At 38.2% G+C, this 25,928-nt stretch overlaps 9 protein-coding genes, 1 non-coding gene and 2 pseudogenes across 14 annotated transcripts; 7 read left to right on the forward strand and 5 right to left on the reverse strand.

Annotated features, from left to right (window-relative positions):
- Positions 1-109: 109 nt before the first annotated feature.
- TRNAS-AGA (transfer RNA serine (anticodon AGA)) lies at positions 110-191 on the forward strand. The gene has a single exon. It is a non-coding gene; the product is annotated as a tRNA-Ser (tRNA).
- A 40-nt stretch (positions 192-231) lies between these two features.
- LOC130495137 (protein DJ-1 homolog D) lies at positions 232-2,121 on the forward strand. The gene is made up of 5 exons (XM_056986283.1): positions 232-390; positions 482-598; positions 770-1,210; positions 1,305-1,667; positions 1,766-2,121. Exons 1-5 carry the CDS (start codon positions 334-336, stop codon positions 1,952-1,954), a joined length of 1,167 nt encoding a protein of 388 aa, XP_056842263.1. The 5' UTR covers positions 232-333; the 3' UTR covers positions 1,955-2,121.
- LOC130495133 (uncharacterized) lies at positions 2,082-3,993 on the reverse strand. Its single transcript, XM_056986280.1, has one exon. The coding sequence runs from the start codon at positions 3,781-3,783 to the stop codon at positions 2,209-2,211; it is 1,575 nt and encodes a 524-aa protein (XP_056842260.1). The 5' UTR covers positions 3,784-3,993; the 3' UTR covers positions 2,082-2,208.
- A 100-nt stretch (positions 3,994-4,093) lies between these two features.
- Positions 4,094-5,746, reverse strand: LOC108861276 (thioredoxin F1, chloroplastic). Of its 2 annotated transcripts, XM_018635113.2 has the most exons (4): positions 5,159-5,746; positions 4,913-5,012; positions 4,630-4,792; positions 4,094-4,401 (listed from the first exon to the last, which is right to left on the reverse strand). In XM_018635113.2, exons 1-3 carry the CDS (start codon positions 5,455-5,457, stop codon positions 4,643-4,645), a joined length of 549 nt encoding a protein of 182 aa, XP_018490615.1. In that variant the 5' UTR covers positions 5,458-5,746; the 3' UTR covers positions 4,094-4,401; positions 4,630-4,642. The 2 variants fall into 2 exon arrangements, with proteins under 2 accessions (XP_018490615.1, XP_018490614.1); XM_018635112.2 differs by lacking the exon at positions 4,094-4,401 and having other exon boundaries at positions 4,509-4,792.
- Positions 5,747-6,411: 665 nt separating this feature from the next.
- LOC130495134 (aspartic proteinase 39-like) lies at positions 6,412-8,990 on the forward strand (annotated as a pseudogene).
- Positions 8,991-9,104: 114 nt separating this feature from the next.
- On the reverse strand, positions 9,105-10,442 carry LOC108857871 (probable protein phosphatase 2C 33; annotated as a pseudogene).
- Positions 10,443-10,850: 408 nt separating this feature from the next.
- LOC108861278 (heat stress transcription factor A-1e) lies at positions 10,851-13,692 on the reverse strand. The gene is made up of 3 exons (XM_018635115.2): positions 13,386-13,692; positions 11,174-12,359; positions 10,851-11,084 (listed from the first exon to the last, which is right to left on the reverse strand). Exons 1-2 carry the CDS (start codon positions 13,617-13,619, stop codon positions 11,205-11,207), a joined length of 1,389 nt encoding a protein of 462 aa, XP_018490617.1. The 5' UTR covers positions 13,620-13,692; the 3' UTR covers positions 10,851-11,084; positions 11,174-11,204.
- A 351-nt stretch (positions 13,693-14,043) lies between these two features.
- LOC108859145 (histone acetyltransferase MCC1) lies at positions 14,044-16,058 on the forward strand. Of its 2 annotated transcripts, none has more exons than XM_018633001.2 (5): positions 14,044-14,441; positions 14,530-14,674; positions 15,186-15,285; positions 15,384-15,612; positions 15,682-16,058. In XM_018633001.2, exons 1-5 carry the CDS (start codon positions 14,335-14,337, stop codon positions 15,890-15,892), a joined length of 792 nt encoding a protein of 263 aa, XP_018488503.1. In that variant the 5' UTR covers positions 14,044-14,334; the 3' UTR covers positions 15,893-16,058. The 2 variants fall into 2 exon arrangements, with proteins under 2 accessions (XP_018488503.1, XP_056842270.1); XM_056986290.1 differs by having other exon boundaries at positions 14,052-14,441; positions 15,712-16,058.
- A 141-nt stretch (positions 16,059-16,199) lies between these two features.
- Positions 16,200-17,374, forward strand: LOC130495139 (protein EXORDIUM-like 6). Its single transcript, XM_056986288.1, has 2 exons — positions 16,200-16,749; positions 16,823-17,374. The coding sequence occupies exons 1-2, from the start codon at positions 16,215-16,217 to the stop codon at positions 17,272-17,274; spliced, it is 987 nt and encodes a 328-aa protein (XP_056842268.1). The 5' UTR covers positions 16,200-16,214; the 3' UTR covers positions 17,275-17,374.
- Positions 17,375-18,007: 633 nt separating this feature from the next.
- LOC108857872 (heavy metal-associated isoprenylated plant protein 8) lies at positions 18,008-19,302 on the forward strand. Its single transcript, XM_018631885.2, has 4 exons — positions 18,008-18,077; positions 18,368-18,546; positions 18,701-18,794; positions 18,995-19,302. Exons 1-4 carry the CDS (start codon positions 18,023-18,025, stop codon positions 19,300-19,302), a joined length of 636 nt encoding a protein of 211 aa, XP_018487387.2. The 5' UTR covers positions 18,008-18,022.
- An 839-nt stretch (positions 19,303-20,141) lies between these two features.
- Positions 20,142-21,425, forward strand: LOC108856678 (THO complex subunit 7B). Of its 3 annotated transcripts, none has more exons than XM_018630537.2 (3): positions 20,142-20,303; positions 20,395-21,011; positions 21,114-21,425. In XM_018630537.2, the coding sequence occupies exons 2-3, from the start codon at positions 20,412-20,414 to the stop codon at positions 21,222-21,224; spliced, it is 711 nt and encodes a 236-aa protein (XP_018486039.1). In that variant the 5' UTR covers positions 20,142-20,303; positions 20,395-20,411; the 3' UTR covers positions 21,225-21,425. The 3 variants fall into 3 exon arrangements, with proteins under 3 accessions (XP_018486039.1, XP_018486038.1, XP_056866877.1); XM_018630536.2 differs by having other exon boundaries at positions 20,143-20,303; positions 20,373-21,011; XM_057010897.1 differs by having other exon boundaries at positions 20,159-20,303; positions 20,353-21,011.
- Positions 21,426-22,038: 613 nt separating this feature from the next.
- On the reverse strand, positions 22,039-24,646 carry LOC130512679 (transcription factor MYB93-like). The gene is made up of 4 exons (XM_057010895.1): positions 24,496-24,646; positions 23,981-24,264; positions 22,362-23,033; positions 22,039-22,257 (listed from the first exon to the last, which is right to left on the reverse strand). Exons 2-4 carry the CDS (start codon positions 24,241-24,243, stop codon positions 22,221-22,223), a joined length of 972 nt encoding a protein of 323 aa, XP_056866875.1. The 5' UTR covers positions 24,244-24,264; positions 24,496-24,646; the 3' UTR covers positions 22,039-22,220.
- Between the last annotated feature and the right edge of the window lie 1,282 nt (positions 24,647-25,928).

Genomic DNA, 25,928 nt, shown 5'->3' on the forward strand with positions numbered 1-25,928 from the left:
TAGTTTTGTTTTTAGCTAGGATCTACTGGCATTTTCCTGCAAGGATTTTTGGATGTTTTACAAAAGGCAGGCTTCCTCTTGATCTAAAAACAACACAAAAAACACAAGGGTGGACGTGCCGGAGTGGTTATCGGGCATGACTAGAAATCATGTGGGCTTTGCCCGCGCAGGTTCGAATCCTGCCGTTCACGGTTTTTTATTTGTTTTAAGACCCACTTTAAATTGTAAAATTTTCCACTCGTCCCTAAACGTCGCCGTTAACAAGAACTCTCCAGAATATCATCTTTCTCTCTCCAAGTTACAAGCAGAATCGCTTTCTCTCTCTAGCTGAAAATGGCGAACTCAAGAACTGTGCTGATCTTATGCGGTGACTACATGGAAGACTATGAGGTTCTCTTCTTCCTCTGCTATCTTTTTTCCTTTCTTAAGATCTCTTTGTTCGTTGTTCTTATATACTCCCTCGCTTGTGCTTCTCTCTCAGGTGATGGTCCCGTGCCAGGCGTTGCAAGCTTTCGGAGTCTCAGTCCATACCGTCTGCCCCGGCAAAAAGGCTGGTGACTCTTGCCCCACCGCTGTTCACGACTTCTGTGGCCACCAGGTCTCTCTCTCGATCTCGATTGTGATCTATTGATACGCTTCATTTTCAACTGAGCTGCGAATTAGATTATAGATCGTACCGATTCAAAGTCCTATGAGAAACTGTGTTGACTCAGTTGTCAAAGCTCTTCCTAAATTTTTCTGATTAAGATCTCTCTTAGAGCACTTGCAGACCTATTCTGAGTCGCGAGGTCACAATTTCACTCTCAATGCAACCTTTGACGAAGTTGACATCACCAAGTACGATGGATTGGTTATACCAGGAGGACGTGCTCCTGAATATCTCTCCATGAACACATCTGTTGTTGAGTTGGTTAAACATTTCTCAACCTCCGGAAAGCCCATTGCCTCTATTTGCCACGGCCAGTTGATATTAGCGGCTGCTGACACGGTTAACGGTCGAAGCTGCACAGGTTACGCAACTGTTGGACCTGCCCTTATCGCTGCAGGCGCCAAGTGGGTGGAACCAACAACACCTGATGTCTGTGTCGTTGATGGTAGTTTGATTACTGCAGCTACTTATGAGGGGCATCCTGAGTTTATCCAGCTCTTTCTCAAGGCCCTTGGCGGTAAAGTAACCGGAGCAAATAAAAGAATCTTGTTTCTTTGTGGGGTAAGCAAGCGAGTTTACTACTTTGTTTGCTTACGATCTTGCTTTAGATCAGAGCCTCAGGGGCTGTTGACTGATAATTTTTGACCTTGTGCAGGATTATATGGAGGACTATGAAGTCAAAGTCCCGTTTCAGTCTCTTCAAGCTTTGGGGTGTCAAGTTGATTCGGTTTGTCCGGAGAAAAAGGCTGGTGATCGTTGCCCAACTGCAATCCATGACTTTGAGGGTGACCAGACTTACAGTGAAAAGCCAGGGCATACTTTTGCTTTAACTGCTACTTTTGATGGACTAGATTCCTCCGGTTATGATGCTCTGGTCATTCCAGGAGGCAGAGCTCCAGAATATCTAGGCTTGAACCAACAAGTTCTTAACCTGGTTAAAGAGTTTATGAGTTCTGGGAAACCAGTTGCATCTATCTGCCACGGACAACAGATCTTAGCTGCTGCCGGTGTCCTCAAGGTCTGTTTTGTTCTTTCATGTGTCAGCTGCCACCACAATATATGTATTATGAATTTGTTTTTAGAAAATTGCTAATATCTGAGTTCATGTTGATACAGGGAAGAAAATGCACTGCTTATCCAGCAGTGAAACTGAATGTGGTACTTGGAGGAGGAACTTGGTTAGAACCTGATCCAATCCACCGATGCTTCACCGACGGGAATCTGGTTACTGGCGCAGCATGGCCAGGACACCCAGAGTTTGTGTCACAGCTTATGGTTTTGTTGGGCGTTCAGGTTTCACTCTAGTTATGTAAACCGTCCCTTTCATGCGGAGTCAACTTGTCTGCTATGTAGTAATATGTGTAAAACTTGTGGCTCATGTCATTAGCAGTCTGTCATGTTGAGGTTTGTGTCTTTGATGTTTGTCTAAACTGAAAACTTTGTTTGAATTGGCAATAAAAAGTTTCTGAGAATTTCTTTCTTTTCAACGTTTAGGCAAACATATATTGAATTTGAGAGTAATCTTGGAATATAGTAATGAAAGATTGAGAATGATTAAATTATTGGTAATGTAAACAGTCTATCTTGCAAAAGTATCGAACAGTTTCTTGTGTAGTATCCTTCACGAGGAATGGGAACTTGCATCGAACTTGACAACTGCTGCATAAAGGTCGAGTAGCACCATTGTTGGCAAGTACTTCACGATCAGCGATTAAGTGTCCTATCTTGAGATAATAAAAGTCTCCAAGTACACAATCAATATCGAGACTCACTCCACACTCATCACAAGTATAGTAACACTCACTCGCAAACACCTTGCACTCGCAAACATCACACCACAAGTCACCGCTCGCGTTTCCGGCACCTTGGCTCAGCGACAAAAGATGATCATCACACCTGTGTTTCACCTTTCTTGGTAAAGTAGTGCACCTCATGCATAAAGCGTAATCATCACAAAACGTACAACTCAGAGGATTATTTGTTTCCCTGTCACAGGCGTGACATTCTTTGGAACCTTCCAAGGTCCAGTACAAGGGATGCGGATGCAGATCATGGTGAAACGGCTCTGATACGGAGCTACACCGAACATCGAACACGAACTTATCTTTGCAGCCCTCTTCGCACTTATACCTGAAACCGTTCGAATTGGTTTTGCAAGCTCTACACTGAAAAGCAACCTCGTCAACCAGCAGCGTAAGCTTATGGTTGTGCAACAAATGTCGTTTCTTCCGAGGAAGACTAGCACACGCTTTGTGTAGGATGAAATCACATTCCACACATCTGTAGCATGCATCTCCATTGAAGGGTAGAACGCACCCGTCGCAGCGCATATCCGTGACACAGTTCTCATCCAAACGTAGAATATGATTCTCGTGACTAAAATGAATGATATCTTGTTCATTAACTACCTTGTATGGTTCTTCGATTTCTTCTTCTTCGTCGGGAACATCTTCGAGCTCTATCCCGTCCCACACTTCACTTCTCGTTGCACATTTCGAATGAACTGCATAGCTAGGACAACGAGAGCATTTGAAAGCTCCGTAGACCCAGTCAATCATTTTCCTACAAACACCACACTCCCAATCTCCTTCTCCTTGACCAAGATGAAAAGTATGAGAGATGCGATGATCATGACGGTTGATGTTAATGACTCTCGGTAGATCAACGCAATCTCTGTGTAGCATCTGGTTGCATTCAAGACACACATAAGGATTACGGTCGCCTTCCAGACCACAAGCGTTACAAGTAAAGATGACCAGTCTCGACAATAGGGTCAGACTATGCTTGTGGTGCTTCGGTTGATAAACAGTGAGCGGTGGTGGATTTTTCAAACAGTCTAGATCCATGCTCGTGTTGCATATCGTGCAACGAGCGTACAAAGAAGAAAGATTCTTACGACAAAAATGACAATGCGGATTCTCGGATTTAAATGGTGAACCTGTGAAGAACTTGAGAAAGTGATTGCACTGGAACGGGTTGTTGAGGAAAGGCTCGACGCATTCCTTGTGCGTCACGAGTTCGCACTCCATGCAAATATAGACCATCCCACGCTTTTCGTCTGATGAGCACATATAGCATAACCAAGATTGGTCGTCGTCGACTATATACAATGGATGACCATGAAAGGGCAGCATGTGCTTAGAGTTAGACAGATCCTCTGTTTCCGGTTTTGTTAAGGAAGAAAAAAAAAACACAGAAGTGGAAAGTTTCAAGTTTTATCTTGGGATGGCTCCTCTTGATTTGATCATATAGACTACATTTCAATGGAACTCGCTCTCTTCGCTGTACGATGAATTGTTTATATTATCATCAATGGTGATTGGCCGGCCGACACTGCCAGCAACTCATCAAGAAATTGATTATATGTTATCTTTAATCTATAAAAATAAATCAGTGCAATATATTAGCACGGACTATTAAATGGATCTATACTAGTTTAATAAGGGTAGGTTTGAAGATGCATACAATTATTGAAGTCCAAGTAAATGTAACAGCTGTGATAATAGTGACACGCTGAAATAAAGAGTAATACTACTAAAATATAATCCATAAACTTGCCAGACAGAGGCAACCTGACCGGTTTCATGTCCTAGCTTCGTGTACTATAAAATCTCCAAGTACACATTTTATATGGAGACTCACCCCACACTGATCACAAGTAGTCAAGTATAGTAACATACACTCTAGGATCTGTCTTTGTCTCACATATATGCACCACAGCTCCACAAAGTCACTTCTCGAGTTTCCAGCGCCTTGACATAACGATAAAAAATGATTATCATCACACGTATGTTTTACCTTTCAAGCATGACAATTCAAGGTCCAGTATAAGGGATGCGGATCATGGTGAAACTGTTCATAACACATCAACTTAATTTTGTATTTTACCATTTTAATACATAAAACTCTTTTCATTTCCAATAAAATAAGAGCAGCAGAGTTTACTACATTTTACAACCCAAGTAAGGTAAAGTCTTTACATGAGGATTTGGTTCATCCTGAAGAACCAGCAGCAGACCTGGCTGTTTCAATGGCTTCGACCAGATTATCATATTTGGCACCGGTAACTTCCTTGACGACTTTATTATCCTTAAAGATTTTGAAAGTTGGAACCACTCTTAACCCTAGCTCCTTTACTAATGGCTGCACCAAACAAAAGAAAAGAGTTCCAAAGTTATTAATTATAGCTAAAGCAAAAAGAAAAAAAAAAAGAAAAACAAGAGCAAGACAATGGTGTGGAGAAATGAGATTATAAAGACAAACCCTGTTTTCAGGGTTGCAGTCAAGCTTTAGAAACACAACGTCCTCGTACTTCTCTGATAAATCTTTGTACTTAGGTGCAATCACTTTACATGGACCACACCTGCATTAAATTAATTAGGACATCTATATTATTACATGGAACATCATTGATTTCAAGTCTTTTTGTGACAATGGAAGTATCATCACCATTGATCTGAATATGATGATTAATAGCTAATCTAAAAGTGGATAATAACGTTGCCATACCATTGAGTGTACATGTCAAGCACCACAATCTTATCACCGGCGGCTTTAACGGTGGGCCAGAAGGTGTCCTTATCCACTTCCGTCACTTGACCAACACTTACATTCACTGTCTCTAAGCTACACCTCACCACATAGGAATCTACCCTTTTCCCATAATCCAATGAGCAGAGACCAATCCTCGTGGTGGCGACGCCGGAGTAAGGGATGCGGCACTGCTTCTTCTTCAGGGGACCACCAAGTCCACCGTTGGTTGAAGCTAAAGCGGTAGGAGATGGTGCGAGACGGAGAGAGAGAGGCATTGCTTGGGGAACTTTTTGAGTTCAAGAAGAGAGAAGCAGAGGAAGACGATGAAGTTTGGAGTTTCGAGAAAAGTTGATGAGCTTGGCTTGTTTGTGCGGTCTGGTCTCAACGGTGTATTGGATCGTAGACTCAAAAAGACGATTGTAGCCTCATGATTCTGCGGATGAAAGGGGATATTCGGGGGATATATATGTCACATCGTGATAGATGAACGGGAGGTGTAGAATTCTCCGAGGGAATTACGATTGATAACGATATTTATGTTTTACTAATAAATGACATTTCGATCCCTCAAAATATTGAATTGAAAAAAGAAAATAACGAAGATCTTATCTTTAAAATATATGAATGAATTATTATATTGCTTAGCATAGAATTTTCAGTATTTAAACTAAAAGATAAATCCTAACAACTTGAGATAGCAACAGTTTTGAGAATTAACAAATAAATACATATTTTTCTTCTTTTGGCAAAAACCTCAGTTACAAGGAAGAACAATTAAAATGTAATTTTGAATAACAAAGAAGTAATTTTACTGACATGATGTTGGTAGAGAATGGAATTTAATGAATACCCAAAAACAAATACTAAAACTTTTTGACTATCATGGACAAGAGAAGGTAAATAACTGCCACCAAACTGAAACCAAACGGTTTGTTCAGATCACAAATATCTGAATTTTTTTGTTCCTAATTTTAGAAAGAAAAAAAGTAAAAGTATAATTGTTTTTTTTTTGTCAAGAAAAGTATAATTGTTTAGTCAGAGATTCAAAGGTGTTTCGAGAATTTGTTATAGTAATTTTATAACTATATATTTTTATTACAAAGTTTCTTTGCTTCTTCTTACATCTCTTTGTCCTAAACCTCACGCCACCGCCAAAGCTAACACCTTTTTTCTCTTTTTTTTTCCCTTTTTTTGCCCTTTTGTTTCGAAATTAATAAGTTTGGAATATTAGTCTTTGACGGAGGATGGATCTCACGCGGAGACACTGGTCTGTCGGCGATTTTCCTGTCGGCGGCGGTCGTGACTTTGCTGATTGAGCCGCAGTTATCATCGGCGGGGACGGAGAACGTGGCATTCGAAGTCCGAAGCAAGTTCGCCGGGAAAAGAGAAAAGGATCTCGGAGCCCTCAAAGCTCACGATGCTCACCGTCACTCCAGACTCCTCTCCGCCATCGATCTTCCTCTCGGCGGCGATAGCCAGCCTGAGTCTACTGGGTACGAACCGCCATTACTAAAAGCTCTAATTTTTTAGATTTTTTTTTTGTTTCCTTCCTTTCAAGTTTGAAATAAAGTTTGGAAATTTAAACAGAAAGCCTAAATATTTATGCATATAAATATGGAATCTGACAGATACCCTTTTTATCTTTTGATCTTTTGAGAGATTCTCCCCACTGTTTGTTTGGTCATTGTTGACTCTTTGCTTTCTTGATTCTAAAGCTATGATCTTTCTTCTTGTGTCTGCTATTGGGAAGATGTTTGACTCTCTGTTCTTGGTTTGGCTTCTTTAATTTTCAGCTTATACTTCACTAAAATCGGACTAGGAACTCCATCAAGAGACTACCATGTCCAGGTCGATACAGGAAGTGATATCTTATGGGTGAACTGTGCCGGATGCATCAGATGTCCTAGGAAAAGTGATTTGGTAAGTGGCTCAAAAAACACAGAAGTTGAAGTTGCATATATATATATATGTTATATAATGGTTTTTATTACTATCTTTCAGGTAGAGCTAACACCTTATGATTCGGGTGCTTCCTCCACTGCAAAGTCTGTCTCTTGTGATGACAGCTTTTGCTCTTACGTTAACCAAATATCCGAGTGTCACTCAGGCTCCAATTGCAAATACATTATCCAATACGGAGACCTAAGCTCCACTAGTGGATACTTGGTCAGAGACGTTATGCATTTGGATTTAGTTACTGGGAACCGTCAAACCGGTTCTACCAACGGAACCATCATCTTCGGGTCAGTTAAAAGAGGAGAGACAGCTTCTTTCTCCTATGAGTTGTGCTATTTTCAGTTGATATTGACTCTGTATATTACAGGTGTGGAGATAAACAGTCTGGTCAGCTAGGTGAATCCGTATCTGCAGTTGATGGGATAATGGGATTTGGACAGTCCAATTCATCGTTTATATCTCAGCTAGCTTCACAAGGGAAAGTGAAAAGGTCTTTTGCACATTGCTTGGATAACAAAAACGGAGGTGGTATCTTCGCCATTGGAGAAGTCGTGTCACCGAAAGTGAAGACTACTCCTATGCTCTCTAAATCGTAAGTGAATATGCCTTTTGTCTTCTTAACTCTTCTCTGTTTGAGTTACTTACACTGTTTGTGACCACCCTTTTACAGATCTCACTATAGTATTAGCCTCAATTCGATTGAAGTTGGTAACTCAGTTTTACAACTTTCGTCTGGAGCCTTTGATTCAGGAGATGACAAAGGAGTCATTGTTGACAGTGGTACTACTTTGGTCTATCTTCCCGGCTCTGTTTACAAGCCGTTAATCAGTGAGGTCAATTACAAATTATTTTCCTTCTGTATTGTGGAAAAAAAATATGTTTATTTTTACTATAAAGTTTCTGAACACTTTGTTTTTTTCTTTGGGCAGATCTTGGCTTCACATCCAGAGCTTACCTTGCATAAGGTTCAAGATTCCTTTACTTGTTTCCGTTATTATGACAGGTAAGAATCTAAACACATTGTTTCCACTCGAGTTGTTTGAAAAATCATATTGACACCCTTTTGAATAATGTACTCTGACAAACTCACAGCTTAGATCGGTTCCCGCCTGTCACATTTCAGTTCGACAAGTCTGCTTCCTTGACGGTGTCTCCTCGGGAGTATCTATTCCAAATTTCAGTACGTTTTAGTTCTTGTCTCTGACTCTTGATCTTGTTTGTGTTTTTCCTGTTCTGCCATTAAAAAAAATAAACCGACTCTTGTTTAGGGAGACACATGGTGTTTAGGCTGGCAAACCGGTGGATTGCAGACTAAAGATGGAGGTGAATTGACAATACTTGGAGGTAACATCTCTCTTCAAAAAATGTCTTCCACATTGATTCGAGTGACCAAATAATTGAGGTCTTGACTCGTTTTGGGTGCTCAGATATGGCGCTTTCTAACAAGTTAGTTGTCTACGATATCGAAAACCAAGTGATTGGATGGACCAATCACAACTGTAAGCATCACATATTCCTATCTTTTTGCTTAACTTTCATGAGAGTTGAAGCTTTAAGCGTTTGAATGTGACGAATGTGAATCACACAGGCTCAGGAGGTATACAAGTGAAGGATGAACAAACTGGAGCAGTCTACACAGTTGGTGCTCACAATCTCTCATTGTCTCCTTCTTCTTTAGCTGTTTCTAAACTTCTTACAATTCTTTCCCTCTTAGTTCTTTTCCTATGTAACATTGCTTTATAGCCTTGGTAAGAAGACAAGTTTGTTCCTTTGTGTTTGTTATTATCAGTAAAGGATCTGATTCCCATTTGTTTAAACAATTGAGTTTATAAGAGAAAGGAGATTGAAGCAATCTACAGTTTATTTGCACAAAAAGACAGTAACAGGAAACATTCTCCCTGCAGGCAAACAAAATTAAGCCTGAGGGGGTTTTCATGGTACGACAGACATAAGCAAACATTATTACATCATGTGATAGTGTTTTCACTTTCTTTACTGACAAAACCAAAAAACATTAACAAGAAAGAAAGACACAAATTTTGAAAAGAAAAACAAATTATGTCCCAAACCAATGAATGTCGACACAAAGAACAAAAAAAAAAAAGAATAAGAGATCAATGTAGAAAGGTGAAGAAAAAAAGACACAGTACCTTCTCCAGGGTGATTTATTAATGTTTTGTAGTCACCACTCAACATCTTCACTTCAAACTCCTCTTATTTCTCTTTTCACTTACCAGGCACAAATCTTGGTAAGTTTAAAAGTGTCTCAACTCTTGCAACACCTTCTAGTGCAGAATACTCTGTTCCATGTTCTGATCTCTTCTTTTATCAGCTTTTCAACTTCACTTTCGTCGAGAGCAATCTCTTTTCCCGTCCTGTCAGTACTCGAACGACCTGATGCATCATCATTTTCGATTTTTAGTTCTTCTACGTCTTCGTCTTCGAGTTTGGAGATGGAAGAAGCTGTAGATAGTACGTTTGTGTTGTTGTTGGAGTCAAGATACAAGCAAACCGCAGCGCAGTCATCGACTTTGGAGGTAGGGTATTTGTATCTCCAAGCTCTAACCGCAGACTCCACTAAAGCTCTTGCTGCAGAGGAACGTGATGGTGCTGAAGCCACAATCGCCACTACCTCTTCATTTGAGAGAACATCCCATATCTATCACACCCAAAACATACCATTAGACTAATGTGAGCAATAAAATGAGCAGAGAAAAGAAATGTGTATATGTTTGGGAGATAGAGAGAGAGAGAGAGAGAGAGAGAGAGAGAGAGAGAGAGAGAGAGAGAGAGAGAGAGAGAGAGAGAGAGAGAGAGAGATAGAGAGAGAGAGAGAGAGAGAGAGAGATTACCCCATCTGAAGCCAACACTATAAACTCATCTTTTTCGGTTAACCGACGGAATGATACATCAGGGACAGAGATTAGACCAAAATCTTTCAAGCCCTTTTCTTGCCTTGTTGAGTGAAGATACAGGCAACTTTACTTGATCCATTTAAGAACATCCGACCTGGAACTCGATGCAACGGATCTTTTCTTAGAGTTCTTCCTCTTCTTCACACCAAACCCAGGAGAGCAAGGAGATCCCGGTCCAAGACTCATGCTCTCCCCAGATAAACAGGACCCATTCTCAGGGTACAAACCATATGTGTCCAGTGAGAATCCACTGGCATGTGAAGGTTAACTATAAAGCATACGGGAGAGTTAAAGTTACCATCACAAATTTCAACTATTCTCAGTGGAACCTGGTTGTCCAGCATCCATAAGTATGTACCATCTAGAACCTGCAAAGTTCTTGTTTCCATAATCTTGATGTGTTTTTGATTTGTATTAGAAGATACTGGGATTCTACGGGGAATAAAGTTCTACAATGATCTGTTCATGCAGGCTGGACCATATGGGAATGCACAATCTGAGTTACTTTTCCAGAAAGAAGCATCAGCTTTCACATTTGAGAAAAGGGTTGGGTATTCCCTAAAAGAATCTATTTCAATAGAGATTATAACTGTGTGATGCCACCTCCTGATTCTTACACTTGGCTCCCCAAAATAACGCCTCACACAAGCCTATCGGTTCTCGCTTTACAAGATTCGCCTCAGGTTACGATGTCTAAACTAATACTGCTAAGTTTGGGGCTAATGTAACAAAAAGCGCAAACAATGATCCGTAAAAAAAATGCATGTATCATAAAGACAAACACGGGAACAAAATAATAGCACAGTTTGGAACATCTTCCTTTTCTTTCAAGTGTGAATCAATAACAAGTAGAGATTTCTTTCCAAGTTCAATGCAGAAATCTTAAGGCTATTATTTCTCTTATTTTATCACACATTGACAAGAATGAGAGTAACACAAGTTTGATACATACATACATTATAACACCTCCTTTGGCCATTATTATCCTTTTGTTGCTGCGACTCCACAAAACCTTAACCCATCTTCTACATCTGCGAGAACAAGTAGTGTTTTTGCAAAAATATTCTGGAAAAAAGTGTAAATATTATGAACTCATCAACAAAGAAAGATGCATTATTACCTCTTGAGTGATTATGGAACTTGTGGCTATTTCACTTCCTGAGCGCATCTGATGAGAGAAATCCCATCTGTTCAGTAAGATGGTTCATTTGTTGATTGTTGCTCAACACATTCCTCAGGTTGGATTGTAATTCTAGCTGCTCCATTAGCAACCCATTGTCCACTGACCCTGAGACTAGCTCCTCTGTGTCCCCAATCACTGGCCTCTCACCAAAGAACTGTTCCCACAATGGATCTTGGACTCCAGGAAGCAACTCATTTACTGCATTGGATTCTAATGCCATTGAGCCAGCCAGAACAGCCATTATCGGATCCAAACACTCTCCAGTATCTGTCTCGCATCCAACTACATCAGAACTTGAGCTCCCATAAGCTGCGGCTGCTCCTCCTTGGTTCGGAGCTAAGAGATCAACTTGAGAATACGGCAAATTGCCCTCCAGTATTTGGTTTGCTTCACAAGGGACGTGATACGTCATTGCAGGATTGGAAGAAACATCTGCCAATGTAACTCCAGATGCTCCATTTGTGGAGCTCCCATTGTCTGATATGTTTGGAACATCGCTTAAAAGAAAGCTACCATCATGATTGCTGGAGAGGGGCTCCTGGCTGCTATGTGGGTTTCTCATATTGTGTATCTGTTCGAGCATAGTGTCTGCTGCTTCGTTCATCGATGACTGGTACCTAACAATCTGGCGGCTAAGACCATTAGCCCCATAACTGCCAGAGTACTTATGGTCCTCCTCAGCAGGTAGCCTCCTCTTTTTGTTGCTCTCGGAAATGTGTTGGTTCTCCTCATTAGTCTGCTGCGAAAACTGGTTCAAGAAACCTGGACTCTGAACAGCCTTTGCTAGAAACGACATCATTTGCTGCTGCCTCTGCTCCATCACATGAACTTTCTGCCCCACGTTTTGCAGATGATGTTCAGTGACTTGCTGTTGCTGCCTTAACCTCACAAGCTCTTGCGTAAGGACGTTCTTATCACGCTGGAGCCTTTCCACTTCTCCTTCGAGTCCAAACCTCCCTACTTCGACGCAGGCACCAACAGATGAGTGCTGAACTTGAGGTTGTTGTGGAGGCTGCACCTGAGAAGGCTTTCGCCGGACAATACTCTTCAGCAATTGCTTTTGGCCTCTTAGGAATCCCTCATTTGCAAATTCCCAGCGATCTGGATCAACTTTTCTAAAACCCTGAAAAATTGATGCATTGAAGAATGTTACAGTCATAAACCAGAACAAGTTAACTGGACTAACATTAAAATAGGAAGCCGTCATCATAGAACAATAGTAATAAACATAAAGACCACTAAAGAGTTCAATAACAAGTATTCCAAGAAAATGGTAATCCACTGTGTCTAAGTAACAAGAGCACCAAACTACTATGGCTCAACAAAAACTAATAGTTACTCAGTGTATCGGCATGTACCTGGACGGACAATTACAAAGGAAGGGAAAGCTAAGGTGAGACAAGTGATAGAAATTTATTTGTTTTGTGCTTAGAGCAGAAATGGAACTTCCAAATCTTGAGACACATATGAGCACATGTCCAAATAAGCCTGCAAAGTTCGTGGAACCCATTTTGGTAAGTAAGTAAGAACAGCAAAGAAGAAAGCTATGTAAAGAGTATTCACTTCATGGTTTTTGTTTGACCTAAAGAAAAATTCATTTGGAAAATGGGATGACAATATTCCATTCCAGCCTCACAGACACAACAGAGTTGCAGCTCCGAGACTTAGAAAACAAAAATAAGAATATGTCTAAACTCCACGCAGTATATACATGTATAAGATATACCTGCAAAAACAAAGGTCAAACCATGTATGCAAAGTGATCACACTGTTTAAACAAAGAAACAATTAATGAACATCACAAAACCAACTAAAACGTGCATAGTTCAGTTCTACAAAACGTCGAAAACTCTTTAGGAACTGGTAATCCTAACATTCAAAAGAGTTGACTTTTCAAAATCCTATCCTTGCACCCTCTCTTCCTACTAATCCCAGAGACAAGACTACAATCTATGAAACCCTTATTGTTTTTTTTTCTCTTAATAATTAACTCATGAACATTTATAATCACTGGTCTACATACCAATAAAATAAAATAAATAACTTCAGATTAAAACAAGTGATAAAGTAAAGCAAATGAAAACAAGGATATCAAACTAATCAATGATATAATTAAAATTAAGAAAGAAGATGATGGATGGCTGCTCACATAAGTGTTGAGCTGCCTAACAAAGCTGGAGAAATTGTTATGCTTGAAGTACTTTGGTAGAAACAGTCTGGCGAACTCAGGCACGTTCCACACGACGAAGCTCTTGTTCCCACTGCTCCAAGACACCACCTCGTCCGTCAATGGATCGTCAACCATATCGTATGTCTTGCTCAGAAACGGAGGAATCGAGCTCACCACGGTCGTCGCTACTACAGATTCGCAGTTCGATCCCATAACTCTTTTGATCAAGACAAACAACTTCTTCTTCTTGTATCTCTGCTCTGTCTCTGCTTCTTTTATTTATACTGGAAATATCTTAATCCAGAAAAGCAGTTGAGTTACTTGTATATATCGTGTCTCGCTTTCTACCGTCGATCTTATCTCCTCTTAGCCGTCCGATTTTTATTTTTTCTAATATACTTTTTAGATAAGAAATACCACGTGGGCCACTGACGAGACGTACTTGGGCCTTTTTTTGTTTATTCACTAACGTACCTGGTCTTTTCCCCTAACTTGCGAATCTGGCCCTACGCTTTTTGCTTACGTGGCGTCTCTGCACTCTCTCGCTGAATTATTGGAATCCGATCGCAGCTATTATTAACGTTTTTCTTCATCTGCGTTTCGCGTTTTGTCGAATGTTTCTTGTTTTTCTCATTACAGAACATGAGGCACGTGTTGTCTGTGGCAGAAGCACGTGAACCAAGATGCTTTTGTTTTCAATCGAGAAGGAAAGACTCCCAAGTGGAAGAGGAGAGGGCAAAGCGAGGACCTTTTTGTCTTCCCATTGCTTTTCGAAACTCGCTCCTTGTGATTCCTTCTCGCAGATCCAAGACTTGGGCTAAGATCTACCCGGATCCGAATCATGTCAACGGGTCGGATCCAGTGATCTGGCATTTTATAATTGAATGTGTGTTTGTTCGACGTAAAGTTTTTCCTGGAGGATTCATCAATGGAGGAACCAGGAATCTCTCGTCGTCCGAGTATTTACTACAGACCGATAAACCCTAATGATCTTGATCGTTTGGAGCAGATACACCGAGATATCTTCCCCATCAAGTAAGCAACTACTTCCTTTTTTTTTTCTTTCTATTTTTGTGTCTTGAGAAAAGAATAAAGCTTTGATTTATTTTGTTTTTTGAATCAGGTATGAGTCTGAGTTTTTTCAGAGTGTTGTGAACGGAGTTGGTATCGTCTCATGGGCTGCTGTTGATCGTAGCCGGCCTGATGGTCACTGTGATGAGCTCATCGGTTTCGTTACTGCCAAGTTCGTGCTTGCCAAAGAAAGCGAGGTCACTTTTCCTTCTTCTATGAACCAACCACTGTTTATGGTTTCAGCTTGGTTTTGTGTTATGTAAGCTTTTTTGGATTTATAAACAGAAATGTTGCGATAACAAGCAATGACCTTGCAAGTGGTGGTCCTGTAAAGTCTAGATCTTGAATGTTGAAATGGTTTATAATGCTATTGGTTGTAGGTTAATTCGTGATCCCTTGTTTACCAAATCGGTCTTTGTTCTGTAAAGCCTTTTGGGTTGTTTGTTGTGCAGGAATAGTCATAGGCATTAGTTCTTTGTATTGTGTTAGATTTTGACCGTTGATCATAAGGTTTATGGTTTTAACTTGGTTCGTTACCTTGTTCAGTCAATGTGCTTATTTGCCAAGTGGTTCCCTTGTGAGAATCTTTAGAACTGGATCAGCTTGTACTATTATTGTTTGATTCTTGGGTTTTTTGGGTGCGAATTTTTTTATCTTCTCATTATATATCTTTCATCAGCTGGCAGATGGTTTCCGTGTCTTGCACAGATAGATGATCTAATATGTTACGATTCCTCTCAAGGAGAGGAGACTTTGATCTACATCTTGACACTCGGAGTTGTAGAATCTTACAGAAACCATGGAATAGGTATATTAATCATATCTCAAACTGTTCTTTCTTTTTAATCCCTTGGTCTAATACATTCTAACGTTCTGCAAATGTTTTTTTGTTTTTGTTTTGGTCAGCAATGTCACTCATTAGTGGGGTGATTAGATATGCGTCTGGTTTATCTTTATGCCGAGGAGTTTACCTTCACGTGATTGCATACAACAATCCTGCAATCCGTTTGTATAACAGATTGATGTTCAGATGCGTGCGAAGGTTAAACGGATTCTATCTCATCAAACGACAGCATTTTGATGCCTTCTTGTTTGTTTACTTCGTCAACGGTTCTCGATCTCCTTGCTCCCCCTTGTAAGTTACACACAACAACACACAAGTAAAGCATTTTTGATGAGAGTAGTGATCATATTTAAATAATAGAAGAAACAATTTGGGAAATGGTTTTTGCAGAGAGGTTGCAATGTTTGTTGTGAATTATATGAAGAATGGAATCAAGTCGGTAGCATCTAAGCTAACGAGGAAAGAGGAGAAAGGCTTGAAATGGCTGGTTCCCAAAGACACGGATTGCGTCTTACCCACGCAAACCGAACCTAACCTCGGATCATCATCTTCCGGGTACGGATTAATTTAATTCGAATTTATACTGTATGTTCGATTCATTTGCTTTCTGTGTAATAAAATGTACAACGTCCTAAACTTGTATATCCATCCATCATCATCACTACATATTAATGGAGTGGTGGAAAGTTCTTAAAATTTTCACCGCCCGTTTTAAAATAGTCAGCTTTGTTTGAAAATAGCTCTGTTGCTTCATTGGCGATTATCCAGATGAAGAACAAAACCACCTTTCCATGTCAAAAAATAGCTTAGACAATAAAACTTAGGCCTAAAAAGAACTCATCCAAGGCCAAACGTAAAATAAAAAATAAAAATAAAATCTTAACGCTGTGGCAATGGCGTCTTCTTCCTCCTCCTCATTATCCGTCATTACCTTCCTCCTCTTGACGCCTCTCTGCTTTTGTAGTGAGCCACCACCTTCGCAAATACCAAACGGAACATTAGATCTCTCTTTACTCTGGTACGGACAATTCACGCCGGTCCAGAAAGAGAGGGTTCGAGATTTCATAGAATCGCTTAACTTTGATGCCAAGGAAGGTCTTGACCCCAAGGTATCGGCGTGGTGGAAAGTGGTGGAGAGTTATCTAGAGAGGTATGAGGTCAAGGAGATTTATCGACAGAATAATAAGAGTAACAGAACCGTAGCTCCCAGGATTAAGGTGAAGATTGTCAGGAGCTATGTGGATGAGAAGATGAAGTACGGTAAAGAATTAACAATCGAAAATGGTGAGAAACTGGTCGAGACAGCCATCGAAAACATGTCAAACGTGGTTCCTGTGGTTTTACTTTCGGCACAAGTTAGGTCTCATGGCCTAGGGTTTTGTAACAAAACTTGCCAACGCTACGCCCTTACCGTCAATGATATTAAAGGTTTTGTTTCTTCCTCGTTAATTGCGTTAGGTGATAATAAATAATAAAAATAATTTGTTGCTTGGATGCCAAGGTAAAGAAAAACCACAACCATACGTAATGGTGAGCGACCCGGAGGTGCAGTGTCCCGGAGAGTGCGCTTGGCCTTTCCACGTTGCTAATAGAGGTCCACATGGCATGACCTATCAACCACCGAGTGGTGAAATAGGAGCCGATGCATTGGTTATTCAGCTAGCCACCGGTTTAGCAGACGTCGCCACTAATCCAGCTTTAACTGAGACCTTGTTCAAATCTGAGCCACCGTACATCACCAACGTAAACCACAGGTCTTCGGATTATATAGAGGACCCTGCAACCAAGTGCACTCGCGTTTTTGGATCCGGAGCCTTGCCGGGTTTTACTGGAAGAATACGGGTTGATCCGATAACTGGTGGAGCCTTTAACTCACACGGAATCAACCACTTGAAGTTCTTGATTCCTTCTGTTTGGGACCCTAAGACCAAATCTTGCTGGACTCCTATGTAACCACTGTTATTATTTCATGTATTGATCAGCTTTTACCCTTTTTGGTAAAATTGAATTTTGTAAGGTTGGTTTTTATGAAGGTCATATATTTGATATTAATGGAGTACACAATGGGAGTTTGAACGATCTTCTAGTAGATAGATAAATTTATTTGGCATATCCAAAACGTTTACAAGTAAGAGAAAGTCAAGTTCCAAGATCTGTAACCATTCATGATTTTAGAATATCCAACCAATGAATAATGTCTTTAATCGGGTACAATAAAGAAAATCGTTACAAAACTAGTTCTCTTTGTCATCATATAATTAGATCATACTAGTGACTACAATTATATATATGATTCCTTGTAACTGAGTAGGATCATCCAAACACAGAAACAAATTATTTTGTGTATGTTACAAAATAATCTAAGTAATCGTAAAACTTCCCTGCTAATCTTGTATATATAGCCTCACGTTGTTCAACTTCTTCATTGCACTTGTAGTAGGTACAAAAGAGTAACATTGATATGGGAAAGGTATGTGTATCCTTTGCTGGTGATTTATGCATTTATCTCATGTTAAAAGCAAATTAACATTTATATATTTCATTGGCTCTCAAGAACAAGCAACAAGGAGAAGGAGACAACAAGTCCAAGAATCAGAAAAATGGAGATTCCAACAAGTCTGATACGAAGAATCAGAAAAATGGAGAATCTGACAAGTCTGATAAGAAGAATCAATGTAAAGAAATTATTCTGAAGGTCTACATGCACTGTGAAGGTTGCGCTTCACAAGTTTCCCATTGTTTGAGGGGATATGATGGTAATCCCAAAACATAACTTAAACTATTAATCACAGTTTTTAATATATTTCTCTTTGATTAACATATCGTTTCCTACTTTTAATTTATTTTAATGATATTTGAATTGTGTTTTCTTTGACTAGTTTCAGGGTTTTATGTATGTAGTAGATAAATGAAATATTGAGAAACTATCTCTTTACCTTTCATAATAGTGGCATAAGCAAATAGTATTTCCTAAATCTAATTCTTAAGATTTTACCGTTTTTTCTTATTTAAAGTGATTCTAACTGATGATCATATTGCTGTTAAGGGGTTGAGCAAATTAAGACGGAGGTTGGAGACAATAAGGTTGTTGTGTCTGGGAAATTTGATGATCCACTTAAGATATTACACAGGGTGCAAAAGAAATTCAGTAAAAATGCCGAGTTAATTTCCCCAAAGCCTAACCCTAATCAAGATCAGAAGAAGGAGCAACAACAAAAGAAAGAAGTAAATTTCTATATCTTTGTATAATTTTTTTCATAATATAAAGACTGATCTCGTTTTTACACATATATCAAACTTAGATATATCATTTAAATTGATTTGCTAAATACCAACCTTCAGGCATCACTAATTATTTGCTTTTGTGTGTTGACTTCAGAGTGCTCCGCAGATCAAAACTGCAACTTTAAAAATGAACATTCACTGTGAAGGATGCGTTAATGAAATCAAAAGAGGCATTGAGAAAATAAAAGGTAAATGTAGTGCCCCCTAGTAACTATCTATGCATGTATATGCAAACGATTTTTTACAGTGTCATTGTGGAAAATTCAAAGCATGATAGCCGGTTAGAATTAGAAACCAACCAAAATACATGTATGACTTGCTGTATTCAGATCCAATATGTAGTTGAAAATCAAATTATAAATGTGTTTGTAATTTGACAAATTAAAAGGTATTCAAACGGCGGAACCAGACCGGTCAAAGTCAATGGTGGTGGTACGAGGAGTCATGGATCCTCCAAAACTCGTGGAGGAAATCAAGAAAAAACTTAAGAGACATGCAGAGCTTGTAAGTCAAAACACAGAGAAAGGCAAAGGTAATAACGACAAAGACAACAATAACAATAACAAGGGCAACAAGAAGAACGAAGACAGTGATGGAAACACAATCTTTAGTTACCCTCCTCAATATTCAGCCCAACATAACTATCCCTCTCAGATTTTTAGCGACGAGAATGTGCATTCTTGTTCGATCATGTGATTTTTGACTCGTAAACTGGGAGTCTTTTAAGTTATGTACTATGTTCCACATTTTTATATCCCAGTAGACTTCATTTCATTTCAGTTTTGAGTGACACTATGAACTTGTCTCCACAACTGACTAGAAACATTTTCATTGGAATTTCTAAATGCACATCTCAGCAAATAATTAAATATAAAAAGTAATATTTCAAAAATTTAAATATTGTTGGGTGTACATTTTAATCTCAGCCCAATCGTTTAGGCATTTGTATTTAAGAACCACCAGCTCGGAAAAATCAATCTCTTACTTCTCCGCTATGTGTTCGAGGCGACTGTGCACACTCTTTGGAAAGAACACAACTGCACGAACCATGGAGTCTGGAGAGACACCAAACTCAGCAGCAACAGTGATAAAGATAGTGGACTTGATCACAAGAAATTGTATCTCCTCCATCCAGAGCATGAGACATCACTCATAGTCTCATACGATTCGTATGGAGCCATGATCGCTTGGTTTGCGACAAGATAGAAGTCTAAAATAGATTTCCTATAGAACATTGCTTAGAAAAACTATTAAATCTCTAAGAACTAAAGTCTCTCATTCATTTGTAAAAAATATTTGTTTTGTTTGAATGAATTTAACATTCTTTTCTGAAAAAAAGTTACGAAAATAAGCACAGTTCGATTACAAATGTGCATTGTAATGATCAGGCCAGGCTGTGCCCAAAAGTATAAAATGAGCCGAATGATATTTGAGGCCCGATTAAATGGGTTACTCTACTCACTTGGGCCAGGCTTGAATCTGGGCGTTATATGTTCAAAATGACAATATAATGTCTAATTTGCAATAAATATAAGTTGACAGTACTTTTTTTTCTTTTGTATTATCCCCCGAAAAGAGAGAGAGAGAGAGAAAGTGAGGGAGAAGAGAAGAGATTACTCTCGATTTAGGGTTCATCAGCATTTGATTCCCACTGTAGGAAGGGCCCCGTTTCGATTGCACAAGACGGATCAATTCAAGTAAGTAAATAGTTTAACTTCTTCGGTTCGATTGCTTGGATCGTAATAGTGTTCATGTAATCCAATTAGGTTTTGGAATATCCAAAATTAGGATTCGAATTGAGAGATATGTCAGTGAAAGCAAGGAGGCTCTCCGGTAGATTAGAGACCGTAGCAGCCAAACCAACCTACGCATTCGACCCCGTCGACGATGACAAGATCATAAAAAACCGTCTCCTCACGCGAACCACCACCACGCGAGGCGAGCCTCCACTAAAGAAGCTCCAGAAGAAGTTCACATCCTTCGTCCTCGAAGTCGACAAGGAAGAGGACAATTACAGCGAGTGCGGCCGCCTCGCGAAGGCCTTCCTGCAGGAGCTCGCCACATTCGAGATCCCGCTGCTCAAGAGCCAGGCGGTGGTGGAGGCCAACCTGAGGGAGAAGGAGAGCTTCGAGGAGGTGAAGGAGGAGACGGAGAGGCAGATCACGCAGGCGAGAGGTGAGATCGAGGAGCTGAAGAAGCAGCTCGAGGAGAGCAAGGTCGAGAGGCAGCATAAGGAGGAGTGCGAGACGATTAGGAAGCTGATCTACGCGCAGCCGCCGAGGTCGGAGACTGAGAAGGTGATTTGTGAGTTGAAGAGGGAGATTGCTGAGCTTGAAGCTGAGAGCACTGCCAGCTGGAGGTTGCTTGAGCTGAGGAAGAAGCAGTTTGCTCTCTTGTTGCATGTGGTAATGATTGTCTTTAAAGTCCGAGACTTTTTTTTTTGTTTGTTTGTTTACGTGTTTGATGTGTTTTGTGATTTGTGTAACATTTTGGTTTTGGGCATACAGGTGGATGAGTTGCAGAACACAATGGAAGATGAGCAGAAGAGTCTAGTTGATGAGATTCGGACAGCCGTCGAAGATCAGAGGAACATAGCCGAGCCAATGTCTGTCGATTAACTCTTGGATATTTTGTAAGAAGTCTGCTCTTTGTCAGATGTAGTGTTTGGTGCGGTTTCTATTTTTGTTGTCGAGAATTTTTCTTTAAAGTGTGACTGCACGTTTCATCTTTTCTGCAAAATCATTATCCACAAGTAAAACTTTAGTGTTAAATTTTGGAAAAAGATTAATTATTAATAAGAAAGAATAATGCGACGACTAGCCGAATAAGTTTTCTATTATTGAGCGAGTAAGCTCATTTGTGTTCGTATATTAACACACGTTTCTCCGTTATATTAACACACGTTTCTCCGTTATGATTAATTTTCTTGAGAATATTTGAGCAGCATTAGTGTTCGTATATTAACACACGTTTCTCCTGTCACAATTTTTAACACTTGAAATGAACATTTGCGTGTTTGATTTGAACTATGTTATTCTAATGTCATCTTTTTGCTTTGGCTGTAAAGTTTTTACTTAAACTAAACATTTGGTCTTACAAATATACGATTTGTGGCCAAGAGATAAGATGTACAATGATTTTAAAGGCTACCATCTATTTGATTATACTTATACATCTCTATTGTCTCCTCTTAAAGTCAAATAAAAATAAGACTGTGTCACTTTCGAGACTGTATTTGTGCACTTCTTCTTAACCATGCCCAACTAAATTGAATATTTAAGAGAAAATAAAATAAAATCTCCATAGTTTAACCATAGAAATATTATCTTAACAACCACTTCAGCAACGAATTAGTATATCTGATTTAATTAAGAGTTGTAAGCTCTTATGCGTGAAAACTACTATTAAAAAGAAACATGTCCAAGAAAAAAATCAGAGAAAATAATATATACAAATGTATGATAATCAGTTTAGTACAGTATCAATGTTTTGTATACGTGGTCCAAAAAATAAGAAAATTTTAAAACACAAACTGTATGGAAGTTAATTGACAATGTACATGTGTGTATAAATCCACAGAAAAAAAGAATGCTCATATTGTATTGTTTTCGTCTCTATTCACGAAATGGCCAAGGCTCCGAACAAGTTTGCCTGCAATGCAAAAAGGAAAAACAAACTAATGTTATGAACTCGTCCACATTCAGCAGTAAAAATATTAACCATATCTGTGAAAATGCTTAGGTCCTCTAACTCACTCTATGATATCTTTCCAATAAGAATCAGTTGCTTCGTCATCAATTATGTCACACCAAGGCTGATGGTCTTGTGCGAACGTTGGGGTCGAGGAAGGGTTTGAAGTATGCTCATTATGCTTCAAAATCTCCTTGTTCTTGATCATCATTTGGGTTTGTTTAGACTCATCAGGAGAGGCCGAGATCAATGGAGGAACAATATCTTGATGAGAAAATACTCTAAACGGGCTAGAAAACGAATCCATAGGCTGATGATCAATGTGAGAGAGGCTTTGGGTTGGATCATAGAAATTTTCACTAATATTTGGTTGGTTCTCTATGAAAGAAGACTGGCCAAAGATATAATTGTTGGTGTTATGAATGTCAATGGAAGAAGAAGATGTGTTGTTGTTGTTGTTGTTGTTGAGGACTTGCATCATACTATGTAACCATTGGGCTTTAGCAATACTTGTTGCATCCGGTTGTATATTTTGATTTAGAGTCAACAGGTTATTGAAATTTGCGGCAGCTAGAAGCTGCGGTAAAGCGGCTAGAACGTTTAGATGGTCAGTTCTCGGCCTGTGGGTCACTGGATCGATCCCCATCTGAATAAGTTTCTTTCTAATATGCGTGTTCCAGTAGTTTTTTATTTCGTTGTCCGTTCTTCCCGGAAGATGACCAGCTATAGACGACCACCTTCCAAACATATGAAAATAATTAGTTAAATTAATAATTATATGGTGGGATTAGTTACGACTTCTACGTATTATATCAAAATTTCAAGCTATATTAAGTAATTAGTTATTCAATCCAGAAAACAAGTAACTATTATAAACTTCAAAATCTTGATCGTTGACGAGTACGTATGCATGCATCTACTATCCAGTGTGGTAGGTTTACATATGTATGATTTTTATACATCAACTAACCAAGACTATATACTAGCATATATACATATATACATACATATGTAAAAATTACGCTTTTAGATGTGACAATTGGATTATAGTTTTAGAATAATTGAGATATTAAATTTAATTAATCAATACTATTAAAATAGGAACATGACTTTTTGATATAAATGTGGTCTAACTATTTCAATAGTATTGATTAAAATCTCTTATTAATCATTTAAGAAAAAATATTATACAAATAAAAACACAAATATAATCAAAAACATAAATATAATCAAAATCACAAATATAAATATTAATTTTTTTAAAAAATATAAAACAAAAATATATCTGTCCATTTTAAAGACGAGTCAGAAATATCTAGTTATGTATTAAAATGTTAAATTTAATTAGTATAATCATATATAACGAAAGAGATGTTACAAAAACATATCACACACTACTATATTGTTGTTATTTTTTTCCCAGTTAACTTATTTTTCATCTGAAGTGTTTTTAAAAAACAAATAGTTTTACCAAAAGAATAAAAAGCCATCGCTTAAAAACAACAAGATTAACGTTCAAACATTAACCACACATTTTTCTCAAACAAAAAAAAAACATAACACAATAACAATTAATTTTTAAAAATTCGTAGTAGTTTTCTTTTTTCGCTCATGATCTCAAATATAATAACTAAAGCAAATAAAATAATCAACTGAAGACAAAAAATAAAAATAAAATAATTACTTGTTTCCAAGAAGAGAATGAAGGTTGATGATGGTTTGTTCTTCTTCGGCAGTGAAGTTTCCTCTTTTGATGTCTGGCCTCAAGTAATTAGTCCATCTCAATCTGCAACTTTTCCCACACCTATTTAGACCGGCTTGCTTTGGAAGAGCTCTCCAGCTTCCATGACCGTGTTTTTGTATGTGATTTATCAGTTTCTGATCTTCTTCAGGCGTCCATGGCCCTTTCTTTAGCCCGTTCTCATCGCAACACGGTGATCTTCCCATTATAGCATGTAATATATGGATCTGTAAGTTGAAAAAACATCTTGACATAAATTAGATAACCACTGAATAGACTTGTGACAAACTGAAATGTTGTGAATGAATAATACTGCCTTCAAAAATAATAGTTACAAAAACAATAATAATATCCTTAATATTATAACAAATTAGTAAATGTACTTTTGAAAAGAAAATCGGGTTTGTGTAGGAAATTGTTAAGTATTTTATGTTTATATGTATGTGTAAGTGATATACCTGCAGGAAGAGAGACAAGAGATGGAGAAGAATTGTGAAGCCAAAATCTTAGTTAATGAGGGTAAGTGCTGTGTTCTTTGGTTTATATATAGAAACATGGAAGAGGCTTTCGTCTGTGTTGTGACTTGTCGGAACAAGGAGATCTTAGTTAGCTTTTGTGACGTCTCCTTTTGACGTTAATCCTATCAAATAATGATATGACGAAAGTGTCCTTAGCGAGTGGTGGAGGAAAAAAAACGAGGAGGAGATGTTCAAGTTTGTGAAGCAATCTGGAATAAAAGTTGCTGCAACTAATTCATGTTGACAATGTAATTCTTCTCGAACTTAAAAAAAAACAGACTAAAAAAGTTACTTATAAGAGCTAAATATCTAAAGAATGAATGGAACATAATATATCGTTTAAATTACAACAGATCTATTAAAGAAAATATAAAATTTTAATTGATCTATTATATGTGTGAACTTATTGTGGAAAGGATTAGGATACTATATCCAGCGGAACGTTAGGATTTCTGGTGACAATTTCTTATATATCTTTTCTCATGTTGATGAGTAATCTCCACTCTTATCATATATATTCATTCTATTATTTTCTTATTATAAGAATTTATATCACCCTTTGAATTTCCGTGGAACTGAAGAACCAATATCTCGATCACTTATCAAACAAAAAAAAGGTTTCCCCGCGAAATCATGTCCTAAATCATTTATATTCTTTTTGTCATCGAATAAATTATGCTGAGAAACACATTATATAGGACCTGAGCTATGAATCATGTATGTTTATGTACTAGTAGAATAATTATTCCAATTTTCAGAATATATTTATAATGTTACGATGACCCAACTCTCCAAAAACATATTGCATAAGATACGGATAGTGTCTCTATCTCTCTATAATAGTATGGATTACTGATCTCTGGTTAACTAATGACACATTTCAACCATACACACATCAAATCAACATAAAATCAAATTATTCAATTATATGTAAAGATATCATTTTTTCTATTTCAAAAACATTACATGCTGTATATTATATTTTGGTAATTTAAAATGAATTTAATTGTGTCGATATGGTAGATCATTATTGGTGTAAATCTAGTTTTAAGTACATAAAGACACGCCAACTATTTTGTCTGAGATTGTACAAGCCCATGGGACCCCAAAGCCCTAACCTTTTCCATCTACTAAAAATTTTCTTGATCCTTGTAAGTAAATCTTTGTACGTGTCATTTATACAGTCTGCATTTATATATATGTTGCTGACATCAATTTTGAATTTTAAGAGGCCTAATACAAACATTATACATATATACACCGCATTCTAAATTTTAATCAAATGTTTAGACATCCAAAAAGTAAATAATTAAAAATATAGTTTAAATTTTAGTTACAAGAGAAAATTCTAGCACTTTAGTGATGGTTCAAAA

This window comes from Raphanus sativus, chromosome 5 (genome assembly GCF_000801105.2).
Source record: "Raphanus sativus cultivar WK10039 chromosome 5, ASM80110v3, whole genome shotgun sequence".
NCBI lineage: Eukaryota > Viridiplantae > Streptophyta > Magnoliopsida > Brassicales > Brassicaceae > Raphanus > Raphanus sativus.

What these genes read in the sequence shown, in the direction of transcription:
- LOC130495133 (XM_056986280.1), bottom strand. Translation starts at nt 3,783, where the DNA reads ATGCTGCCCTTTCATGGTCATCCATTGTATATAGTCGACGACGACCAA.
- LOC130495137 (XM_056986283.1), top strand. Translation starts at nt 334, where the DNA reads ATGGCGAACTCAAGAACTGTGCTGATCTTATGCGGTGACTACATGGAA. An exon ending in ACTACATGGAAGACTATGAG is followed by an intron (nt 391 to 481) that starts GTTCTCTTCTTC and finishes CTTCTCTCTCAG; the next exon opens with GTGATGGTCCCGTGCCAGGC. An exon ending in GAATCTTGTTTCTTTGTGGG is followed by an intron (nt 1,211 to 1,304) that starts GTAAGCAAGCGA and finishes GACCTTGTGCAG; the next exon opens with GATTATATGGAGGACTATGA.
- LOC130512679 (XM_057010895.1), bottom strand. Translation starts at nt 24,243, where the DNA reads ATGGGAAGATCACCGTGTTGCGATGAGAACGGGCTAAAGAAAGGGCCA. An exon ending in CATTCTCTTCTTGGAAACAA is followed by an intron (nt 23,034 to 23,980) that starts GTAATTATTTTA and finishes TATGTTTGGAAG; the next exon opens with GTGGTCGTCTATAGCTGGTC. An exon ending in TATTGGAAAGATATCATAGA is followed by an intron (nt 22,258 to 22,361) that starts GTGAGTTAGAGG and finishes TTTGCATTGCAG; the next exon opens with GCAAACTTGTTCGGAGCCTT.
- LOC130495139 (XM_056986288.1), top strand. Translation starts at nt 16,215, where the DNA reads ATGGCGTCTTCTTCCTCCTCCTCATTATCCGTCATTACCTTCCTCCTC. An exon ending in TACCGTCAATGATATTAAAG is followed by an intron (nt 16,750 to 16,822) that starts GTTTTGTTTCTT and finishes TTGGATGCCAAG; the next exon opens with GTAAAGAAAAACCACAACCA.
- LOC108856678 (XM_018630537.2), top strand. Translation starts at nt 20,412, where the DNA reads ATGTCAGTGAAAGCAAGGAGGCTCTCCGGTAGATTAGAGACCGTAGCA. An exon ending in TTGCTCTCTTGTTGCATGTG is followed by an intron (nt 21,012 to 21,113) that starts GTAATGATTGTC and finishes TTGGGCATACAG; the next exon opens with GTGGATGAGTTGCAGAACAC.
- LOC108861278 (XM_018635115.2), bottom strand. Translation starts at nt 13,619, where the DNA reads ATGGGATCGAACTGCGAATCTGTAGTAGCGACGACCGTGGTGAGCTCG. An exon ending in TTAGGCAGCTCAACACTTAT is followed by an intron (nt 12,360 to 13,385) that starts GTGAGCAGCCAT and finishes TCAATTTTTCAG; the next exon opens with GGTTTTAGAAAAGTTGATCC.
- LOC108861276 (XM_018635113.2), bottom strand. Translation starts at nt 5,457, where the DNA reads ATGCCTCTCTCTCTCCGTCTCGCACCATCTCCTACCGCTTTAGCTTCA. An exon ending in CTTGACATGTACACTCAATG is followed by an intron (nt 5,013 to 5,158) that starts GTATGGCAACGT and finishes AATTTAATGCAG; the next exon opens with GTGTGGTCCATGTAAAGTGA. An exon ending in ACTGCAACCCTGAAAACAGG is followed by an intron (nt 4,793 to 4,912) that starts GTTTGTCTTTAT and finishes TGTTTGGTGCAG; the next exon opens with CCATTAGTAAAGGAGCTAGG.
- LOC108859145 (XM_018633001.2), top strand. Translation starts at nt 14,335, where the DNA reads ATGGAGGAACCAGGAATCTCTCGTCGTCCGAGTATTTACTACAGACCG. An exon ending in TGCTTGCCAAAGAAAGCGAG is followed by an intron (nt 14,675 to 15,185) that starts GTCACTTTTCCT and finishes TGTCTTGCACAG; the next exon opens with ATAGATGATCTAATATGTTA. An exon ending in CGATCTCCTTGCTCCCCCTT is followed by an intron (nt 15,613 to 15,681) that starts GTAAGTTACACA and finishes TTTAAATAATAG; the next exon opens with AAGAAACAATTTGGGAAATG.
- LOC108857872 (XM_018631885.2), top strand. Translation starts at nt 18,023, where the DNA reads ATGCACTGTGAAGGTTGCGCTTCACAAGTTTCCCATTGTTTGAGGGGA. An exon ending in TTGTTTGAGGGGATATGATG is followed by an intron (nt 18,078 to 18,367) that starts GTAATCCCAAAA and finishes ATTGCTGTTAAG; the next exon opens with GGGTTGAGCAAATTAAGACG. An exon ending in AGCAACAACAAAAGAAAGAA is followed by an intron (nt 18,547 to 18,700) that starts GTAAATTTCTAT and finishes TGTTGACTTCAG; the next exon opens with AGTGCTCCGCAGATCAAAAC.